The sequence below is a fragment of the Limulus polyphemus genome, unplaced genomic scaffold, assembly GCF_000517525.1.
Source record: "Limulus polyphemus unplaced genomic scaffold, Limulus_polyphemus-2.1.2 Scaffold2043, whole genome shotgun sequence".
NCBI lineage: Eukaryota > Metazoa > Arthropoda > Merostomata > Xiphosura > Limulidae > Limulus > Limulus polyphemus.
Genome location: NW_013667653.1, coordinates 131562 through 142043, shown reverse-complemented (window position 1 = coordinate 142043; position 10482 = coordinate 131562). Strand labels below are relative to the sequence as shown.

The following is a 10482-nucleotide window of genomic DNA, read 5'->3' as shown; positions in this document are numbered from 1 at the left end:
TTAAGTTATCTATTGTTATGAACAGTTATTACGAAATACTACTTACAATTAACCATTAACTTTAGCAATATATAAAAATAAGAAAATTTTTTGTTCAAAATTATCTTGATATATATATCCACATTCTATAACTGAAGAAATCCAACCAATAAAACAGCAACTGATTAATCTTCATACCACAAAAGGCTTCATTTTACATATTTTAATCCCCACAATAATTTTCTATATTGAAAAAAAAAAAAGAAAAGAAGATTTTCCTACAAACTTGAATTTCTGTACTTATAAAATTCTTAATACTATTATATAATTGTAGGTTACAAACTAAAGTAAGCTCTTTCAGTTTTCAAAGTTTGTACTACCAAATTCTGAAATAATTTTAAATTTACTTTGGTCATAAAATTGCTTCCAGCTGGACAATAGTGCCAAGGTCATAGACATGAAAGGAAAATGTTAAACTTTACAAAACTCACTTGTATAATTAGCTTTCTAATGAAAAATTTGTTGCACCATTATCTCTTTTCTTCCATTTACAATAGCTAGACATATAACGTACCTGTAGCCACATTCCTTGTGAACAGGTTCTGTACACGAAGTATTGGACTATGGGTAATTTTGGTGTCTTCTCGGCCTGACATCAGATTGTTACTGTGAAATTTCAGCAACAACTTATCATCCTGCTTCTGAAGCAACACCAGAATATCTTCAAATAGCACCACGTGCATTTCAATTGTTTTCTGTTTATGTAACCTCCAAATTAAAGGGCCTTCATGGATTAATCTGTGCTTTGTTAGGTCCAGATGCTGCAAAGACAGAAACATAATCAAGTTAATACCAACCAGAAGCCAATCAATATGAAAGTAACTACAACAATGAAATCGTTAGCACGAAGGATCAGGCTCTCCTATACTTTTGCTCATACCCAACTCCATATTTACATGCATATGTCTTCCAGTACCTTATGGCCCAAAGTTACCTATATTTGCATGTTGCATCTACTCTAAAATTCCTGACACTACCTCTCCATCGTTCCCCTAGCACTTGTAGATATTTTCACATACCTCAATCAACTTCTTCCATTCTCTGCCACTACACAGGTTCATTTGATTGTAGTACTAAAGAATCTATCAAACTTAATGACAGGAGCCTGAGGTACACCCACAATGTACAATTCTTTGAGTTCAATTTACAGAAACAGATCATACCTAACTTCCAAATCTTAAAATCCTCCATTACCATTATCAGTTCTGAAATACATAATTTATCCTTTGGAACAAATATATACTTTTTCATTCATCAACAAAACTAAAAACTTTTCTAGAAAAACACTAAAAAAAAACAAACACACAAGCCAAACAGACTGTCAGATTTCCATTCAGAACTTTTTGAACGTTAACAACTGTTTACAAAGTATAGATGTTCATAAACAAACCCATCTTGTTAATATAAACTCTCACAATCAATGGGAAAAAGAAAAAACTGCTAACAAAAATTATTTTCCCAATCCACACAATTCAGTTATTTCTTTGTTCAGTCAACCCCAAGCTGAAAATACCTCCAACATCATAAAATTTTCCCCAAATTATCTGTAGCTGAAATTAACCTTCTTAGTAAAGGTATCAACTTCCCCTACTACTAACAATCTTGATAGTTTTGAAAGTATTCGCAACTGACAAGAATTAGTTTTCAAACTAATGAGTCAGTCATTTTTTAACAACAAATTTGGTAATATTAACATAGTATGCAAAGAAGTTTGCCCAGCTGCCACTAATCAATAGAAAAACCATGCTTAGAAATTTTACTCCTGCAATTGAGAGTTTGAAATATTAACTCTAATGAATGTGTTGTCCTGACAAAAAAAAACTTGTTAAATCTGGCATCATTGTCATAACTGACTATACCGACGAGGCTTAACAACAACTTAATGATACCAACTACTATACAATAGTAGATGTGGACCCAACCCTACAATTCATTCAAACTATGAAAGAAGTATAAAACAGCTTGAAAAAAAAACCAGCACATCAGTTTTTTCAACCTAAACATTCCTGTTCCAGGTTGCTTTTAGATGTTATCAAAGATATACAAACATAACATCACCCTATTATCTCTAAAACTGGTAAGCCTACTGAAACCTATCTATTTTACATCGACTACCACATCAAAGACATCCTTTCATGTCCATTAAAGACACAACACACATTCTGCACTTGATTTGTGACATTAACAGTAAAGGTATACTCCCTCCAAAACTATTCCTTGCATGATGGATATGTCTTCTCTTTACACATATATTACACGTGATGAATGCCTCAAAATTTTTCAATCTGCCCTACTGAAACTTGACAAGTCTAACAGAAATTATCATAGACTTAGGTAGGCTTGTTCTTACTATTAACAGTTTTGAATTTAATACTTGTAAATACAGACAAACCAAGAATCTAGAGGTACTACACTGATGATATTTTATTCATCTCAGGAAACAAAGATTCTCTGTTATCTTTTTACAGACATGGAAACCCCTTCAAGAATTCTATTTAATATTTATATTAATATTTTTTAAATAATGTTTTCCCAATCTTTTCGAATGTTGACTATCTCATATATACAAAGTGATTTTGATTCAAAGATTAGAAAATACTTTTATGCACCAGAAAATTTTCAAATTTCATGTGCGAAATCTTTATAACCTTCAGATAATTATCAAGCATTTCTTTTTTTAAGAAAGAACCTTATATTTTATCTGTTATTTTCAATATTGTATCTCTGTACGGGTTTGGTCAATTTGACTGATCTTGTAACCACCAAAAAAATCAGGAAATAGATGCAAGTTATGTTTTGTTTGTTCTAGAATGACTACAAATTATAAAATGAAAACAGAAATGTTTAGTCTAAATAGCTTAAATCTCATATTATACATCTATATATATATATATATATATATATTATTTTTATTTTATTGGCAGTGCCTGACTAGCATTACAAAAGTCGCAATGATGTGGTGCACATGCATCCATGTTACCGTATCCAAGAATATAAAACTGTTCCTTACAGAGTGACCTGTCTTGGCTGTGTTCTGATGGGCTACTACTTTGCAAAATACAGTCACATTTCAGCTATAATACATTATATACATATATACATTATTACTATTTACAAATAAGTTCTTAAATGTCAGTTATTTTTTTAAAACATAGAACAGTAAATAAAGAAGTATAGAAAACAATTATCTCTTTTAGTTACGAACTATGTACTCAACTACTGCTTGCCATAAGTTGCTAAGCCTTATCAAATTTTGCAAGTGGATGATGTACAATAAAATAATTTTTTAGGTTTTATATATGCATTTTGAAATAACAAAAAATAATAAGTAACTATATCCATACCACAGAATTCCACTGTAATTTATCAAGCTTGTAACTAAGCTGTACTTGGGTCTAAAAAAATATGATTTTTTGAGCTCCCTAATGTTTTACCTTAACACTTAGAATCTACCATGAAAATAAAGTTTTCAGTGCAAATACTTCTCAGAGGCTGAGAAAACCACCATGGGGTACTTCTGAGCTTTTGATTGGTCATACATACGTCACTGGGTGAAGTAAATGTAAGTAAGCAAGTATTTTCAAAAATGAAAGAGGTGGGCAAGGCCATCTTGGTTGAGCCAATAAATATATTAATATCTCAGAAAATGGAAAAAATAGGAGGTTCAAAAATTTACATTCTAGTTTGTCAATATTATTCATTTGAGTATCTAATTTGTAAGAAACTACAGACTTTGTATTTGGACATCATAAACATCTAACTTGAACAAATGTTACATTCAACATACCACACGACACACAAAAATCGACATTTAGGATTTTTTTTACTTATTTTAAAACTAAGAAATTAACTAATGTATAATATTAAAATTTGAAATATAATCTACAATTTGATACCAAACTTATTGATATTCGTTTCATAAAATAGTAGTTGAATAAACTTTTGAATATAAGTCTACAAACGCGATGACATGGCCTTTGACCCGTGTCAGTAGGGTTAATCAGGATTAGTCAGCTTTCAAATTCATTTCAACAAGTACTTTCTGCTCATGTGTATTTATTTTTGTACTTATTAGCCCCATGCTCTCTAAGCTTTAACCTCTGTATTCCCGAAGAAGAATGGTCAACTACTGGAAAGCGTCTAAGTTTTTGGGTCCTTTCTAATCTAAAACTGATTGTACTTTCCAATTAAGATCTTATGATACAATGTTTCTACAATGTCTTATTATTAAAATCACACCATTATTTTTACACAAAGTAATAATTTAACACCAGCCACTTATTTTTGGTTAAAATATATTAAAACTGATTAGAGTATTTCATGGCTGAAAAGATCTTTTTCTTCTGCATTATATCATACATACCATTAATGAATACTTTATTATTTTATAACTTTTGTTAAATTATATACTTTGATGGGCTAAGTAAGCTATTTAAAACACAATCCTCAAGCAATGCTTGGAAAATCTTTAACATCTTGTGGATAGTACTGAAACTAGAAAGAGAACAGCTATTTTTCATTAACATCACTAAACTATTTTTCATATGTAAAGAAGTTTAATGATAATTGGACAACTTTTGTTTTAGCAGAAAACTATCAATGGGCTATCAAGCACTCTAATGCTAAGCCACTGGGAGGACATTCTACTGTTTTTAAGAGAAAAAAAGTTGTAGAAATTCAAAACAACATATAATAACTGTTTGAAAATGTTTGTAAACTTTTATTTCAAGTCTTTATTACAACATATAAAACTAGTTATAAATATGGAATCATTTTCTGCAAGGTAGACGATTAAGAAGCATTATAAACCTGCTTTCAAAGTATTTAACTGCACTGTGCAATAAAATAAATGTCCAAACTTTACTTGTTAAACAAATGTTTAAACAACTCTATTCAAATGTTCAAACTCATCTTCCACAATACACATAAAGAAACCCAATTTTAAAGTACTGGTATTACAAAGCTTGTAAACAATTCACTATATTTACAGAAATAATTAAACAAATTTGTGCACAACTCCACACAAGTATACTTATTTTTAGAATCATATTAGATGCATACACTAAACATTCAATATTTTGGTAGTTGCCTGAAACTTAAAATTTAATATATTTTCTTTGATAAAAAAAATGGCATACATCAAATGCAAGTATATATATAATATTAATGTGTGTTAAAGAAACTTACTCGATAATTTTGAACAATAGGTGCTTCAACCTTCTCAAAAGCACTTCTGTCCATCTTTTTCTGAAGCTCACTAAGTCTATGTTCATTTTCTGCTTCTTTAACAGCTTGATTAACATATGCCAAAATTTGTTTGCTACAGTGTACTGCCCGCAGTAGTCTGCTGTGTTCTTCGGAGTTTTCTGTTCATGAATAAGTAACATATATTCTGTTTTAGCTCATGAAAAAAAAAAGTGTTTCAAAATACATAATGATTAGTTTAAATGTAAGTAGTTATTTACTGCTTGTTTTGATTAATCATTCTTAGATATTTTGAATAATGGATGAAATATGCGGTTTCATGAAATACTATCATAAGCCTTTTAAAGGAAAATTGATTTCAATAACATTAAGTGGCAAAAAAAAACGCATTCAAATTCAAAATCAATGACTTAATTTAAAGAAATCAGTCTTAAAATACTTTGCTATATAAGGCATTTAAGTATATATTAAATAAAGTCACATTCAAAATGTTTTTTTATTTCTTGTTGTATACAAAGTGTGAGAGGTAATAATTATGTTGAAAGAGTTATATTCTGAATAAACCTTTCCAGAAAGATTTAGATATAATTGCTGATAGTGTTAGTTTCTAATTAATAATGCATATAAAACTGTTTGCTCTGACTACTTTGAAAACTAGTTGTTAATCACACCCATAATAAGTATTTCTACATGTGGCAAGTTTCCTATAAACATACTAATGTTTTACTTTCCATTTATAATTTCAATATTCATCAGTCACATAGCAGAAAAATTGCTTGCGGTGTGAAAAACTCACTATTAAAGAATCTGAAAAGTTAAAATATATATCATTACAACCACTCCTGATGAATAAGATTTGACTATCTCAGTTTAGAATTTTTAACTTTGAAGAAAAATGTATAATTATGTAATTATTTTCAGTATATAAACTAGTTATGAATATTTTAAGGCAAGAAAATAATCCTAACCTTCTTGCCCACACAAAAACATTTACATGTGGGGTCAACTTATACACAAATTACTATCTATTAATCAGATGATGTAACTAGTGTTTGTTTTGAATTACGTGCAAAGCTACACGAGGGCTACCTGCACTAGCCGTCCCTAATTTAGCAGTGTAAGACTAGAGGAAAGGCAACTATTCATCACCACCAACCGCCAACTCTTGGGCTACTCTTTTACCAACAATTAGTGGAATTGACCGTCACATTATAACGCCCCCATGGCTTAAAGGGCGAGCATGTTTGGTGGGACGGGGATTTGCAGATTGCAAATCGAGCGCCATAACCACCTGGCCTGGTGTAATTAGTGAACAATGACTGTGTAGTGTAATAATACTTACGTGGTGTGTATTTTGCAATATTTTCCAAAAGAAGTGGATACTTTGTCAGTCGCTGAAAGCCAGTGGCAATAATGTCTTTAAGCTGTAGCCTCCTACAGAGTTGATTTGCTTCAGCATCCTAAAAACACAGAACACATACAAATGTAAACTTTAAACAACATATCACTTTTATCATCATTAACAATAGAAATGATTTTCTTCAACTGTAAAATATAAGGAGTGTTCAAGAGTAACTGGCATGATAATTCATAAAGCTTGGATAAATATGCAAGAAAATAAAAGTCCATAAGAAAGTAACTTGACAACCAAAGGACTTTTGTAAGGTAAAACTTTCTTCATTAACCCATTCACTGTGGCTTATATTTCCCAGTGCTTCCACACCCTCACACTGCTTCTCATTCTCAACACTGTTTACGCCTTTCTCTGCTGAGTCCAGGTTCATCATCTTGACTATTATCAGTAGAGGAAGAGCTAGCATCCTCTTGTTTCATTGCCTCTTCATTATCACACATTTGAGCACCACTTGACTCACTTTCACTATCTTCTAAGCTATCTGAGTCAAGCACATGAAGCATAGTAATTAGGGTTACTACTCGCTGCTCCAGCAACGCAGGCCCAGTTGATGTACATTCCACAGTTTTTTTTTTCCACTCAACCCTTCAGTAACCAACAAGATGCCTAAGTGGAATGCCAATAAATACTTTCCAACTGATTTTACTCCCACACGTCACGGATGGAAAATTTGAATGACAACGAGAAATATTTGTCGCACTGTGAGGAGGTGGGAGCACTGGGAAGTATACGTTCCAATCGCAGTGAATAGGTTAAAAATGGAAAAGTCTACTTTCAAAATGTGCTCAGGTTATTGTGATTGTATAAAAATGTTGTTGTTTTTATTCCTCCACTGTCATCACTGAACAGAATATTACTGGTGCTGATACCAATATGAATATTGCTCAGATTGATGTCAGAAACGAAAGCAGTGCCATTCAATATTTCGAGAATGCCTTGATCTGCAATTATGAAATTTTGAGGAGTTAAGAGCTCAAAGCATATACAGAAACAACTAAAAGTTTAATAATTCCTTTAAAGAAAATTAGTATATACATATTTCACCAGATAGAGCCACCTACAATAGGAAGCTTTTGACACAAACAAGTATTCTGAACTTTTATTACATACTTCTGTTAGTCTAAAGACAATCTTATGGTTCTGTAGGTATTTGAAAACATGAGATTTTTTTTTAGAAAATGGTTAAATCCAATGTTTCACTCCTAATTTATCTTTGAGTACACTCATGTTTTTGTTTCTCTGTGAAAACAAATACCTGTATATCAGAACAACAGAAAATATCAATTATTAATTGTGGAAATATAATAACATCTTTATTTTAAACCACATACAATAACTATTTGGTAAATTAAGTTGAAAGAGCTACTGAATACATTTACTATGCTCAATATTCTAATGCTTTAAACATCTTTAAGTAAAGAAGCCTTACAGACAAAAATTGTGCTAGTTTCTGTTCCTTCTTCTGCTTATTCTTTAGCAACTCTAAAGCAGTAGACTGGTTGCGGCAAAATGTTGCTGCTTCACTCTTGAGCCTATCACCTGAATGGCCGTCAAGCTAGGGAGATAACAAACACATGCATCAGAAATACAACACTTAGAGAAACATTATATGATTTCATATAATTAATTACAATAGAAAGAATACTAACAGCCCAAAATATCTATACATCAAACTGAATCCATAGTTTTTATGCAGTATTATGGCTGCATTGACATATTAATTTTATGAGATTGGAAATAAAACTAAATCAGCATAGTTATTGAGAAAAATTTCTAGTACTGGTTAAGAAACAATTCTGAATTATAACTGAGTTGAGTTGAACAAAGGGAAAACAGAAGTAATGAAGATCCACAATGAGCAGGAAGAGGCCATCAACTTGAATGGGTATAACCTACGAAAGGAGGAAAATTCACTCTGTCACCAGATGCAATGATTTCTACCTTCATCTGTGTATCTGGTGATAGACACAATAACAGAGAAGACAGGCCATGCTTTCAATACACCGAAGCAAATATGAAACTCAAAAGTTTTCTCCATAACAAACAAAATCAGGTTTTGCAACAGCAATGTCAAGTCAGTCCTGCTGTATGGTTCTGAAAAGTGGGGAGTAAACACCATCATGTTCAACAAGCCCCAGACTTCCATCAACATGTGCTTATGGAACATCTTGCAAATTAGGTGGCCAAAAACCATCAGTAACAACGATTTATGACAGAGAATCAACCAAGATCATTACTCAAACTACCAAGAGAAAATGGGACTGGAATGGAAAGACCCCCAAGTGGAATCCATGGGGTATAAGAAAAGTGAGCTGTCATCATTTCATGAGAATGACTTGAGGCGAGGTGACAAAGGTAACCCAGAACCATATCTGATGGTGAAGTGTTGTTCAAGGCCTATGTTCCATTCAGAGTTTCCAGGTTTAAGTCAAGTTAGTTGAACACAACGGGTGTCACAAAAAGCCAAAGAACTTTAGGACAAAATCTCCTTGAAAACTTGCAATATGTCAGTCAGTTTATACAAAGCTTTACCTGACATGTGATTGAAATGATTGTCAAAGACAAAACATGAGATACCTTAACTAACTTTGCAGCTTTGAGATGACAGAAAAATCAGTGGATCTACCCATTTGGTACTACACAATTATTGAAGACAGGTCATAAAAAGGGTAAGTCTAAATCTAAGTTTGTAATATTCTTTAAAAAACATGTTTAGCAGAAAATAACTTACTGACAAAAGATGTTTTATATACATATAGACAACATGTTGTTGAAAGAAAATAAAACAGTTATGTCACTTAACCCTTTGAATGCATAGCTGAATTTTGGGTGGGTTCTAGAAAAGTGTCAATTATCCACTAAAAATGAAATTTACAATTTGACCTTTTTTGATATCAAAATCCACTAATTGCACTTTTGCTCTGTGATGTACATAAGCATGGTACTAAGGCAGGAAATTCAAGGTCATGCGAGTATCACAATTGTCACATTACGAGGAAAAGTTTTTGTGACACTGTGGGGTAAGTCCACTTATCACACCAAACGGCTATAAATGTCAAGTCAGATAAATCCAATTACAGCATCCAAAGGGTTAGCAAAAGGTTCTGTTGCCACTTATCCGTCTTAATAACAGTCTGTTAATAAACATATAAAATTGTTTTCTAAAAAACCTGATTGTTAATGTTAAAATATGTTACCCTGGTAAATACTGCAAACATAGTTACTAATGAAAAATAACAGTTGATTGATCAAGACTTCTAAAAGATCTTTCCATAAATCATTCTGGAACAAAGTATAAATCTGACAATGACTTTCAAGTGGATGAATCATGTACACAACAAAGTAACAAGTTAAATATGATTATAACCAACATTAGCTAGGTTTACCATTTCAAGTGGATGAATCATGTACACAACAAAGTAACAAGTTAAATATGATTATAACCAATATTAGCTAGGTTTACCATTTCAAGTGCATGAATCATGTACACAACAAAGTAACAAGTTAAGTATGATTATAACCAATATTAGCTAGGTTTACCATTTCAAGTGGATGAATCATGTACACAACAAAGTAACAAGTTAAGTATGATTATAACCAACATTAGCTAGGTTTACCATTTCAAGTGGATGAATCATGTACACAACAAAGTAACAAGTTAAATATGATTATAACCAACATTAGCTAGGTTTACCATTTCAAGTGGATGAATCACGTACACAACAAAGTAACAAGTTAAATATGATTATAACCAACATTAGCTAGGTTTACCATTTCAAGTGGATGAATCATGTACACAACAAAGTAACAAGTTAAATATGATT

At 31.7% G+C, this 10482-nt stretch overlaps 1 protein-coding gene across 3 annotated transcripts in view; it reads right to left on the bottom strand.

Moving 5' to 3' along the window:
- LOC106465761 (rho guanine nucleotide exchange factor 11-like) overlaps positions 1-10482 on the bottom strand; it is a 78546-nt gene that overhangs the window by 22800 nt on the left and 45264 nt on the right. For all 3 annotated transcript variants that reach the window (XM_022393690.1, XM_022393691.1, XM_022393692.1), the window contains 4 exons: positions 8088-8213; positions 6587-6704; positions 5227-5405; positions 554-800 (listed from right to left, as the gene is read on the bottom strand). In XM_022393690.1, coding sequence (XP_022249398.1) covers positions 554-800; positions 5227-5405; positions 6587-6704; positions 8088-8213 — 670 coding nt within the window. The remainder of the gene's footprint in view (positions 1-553; positions 801-5226; positions 5406-6586; positions 6705-8087; positions 8214-10482) is intronic.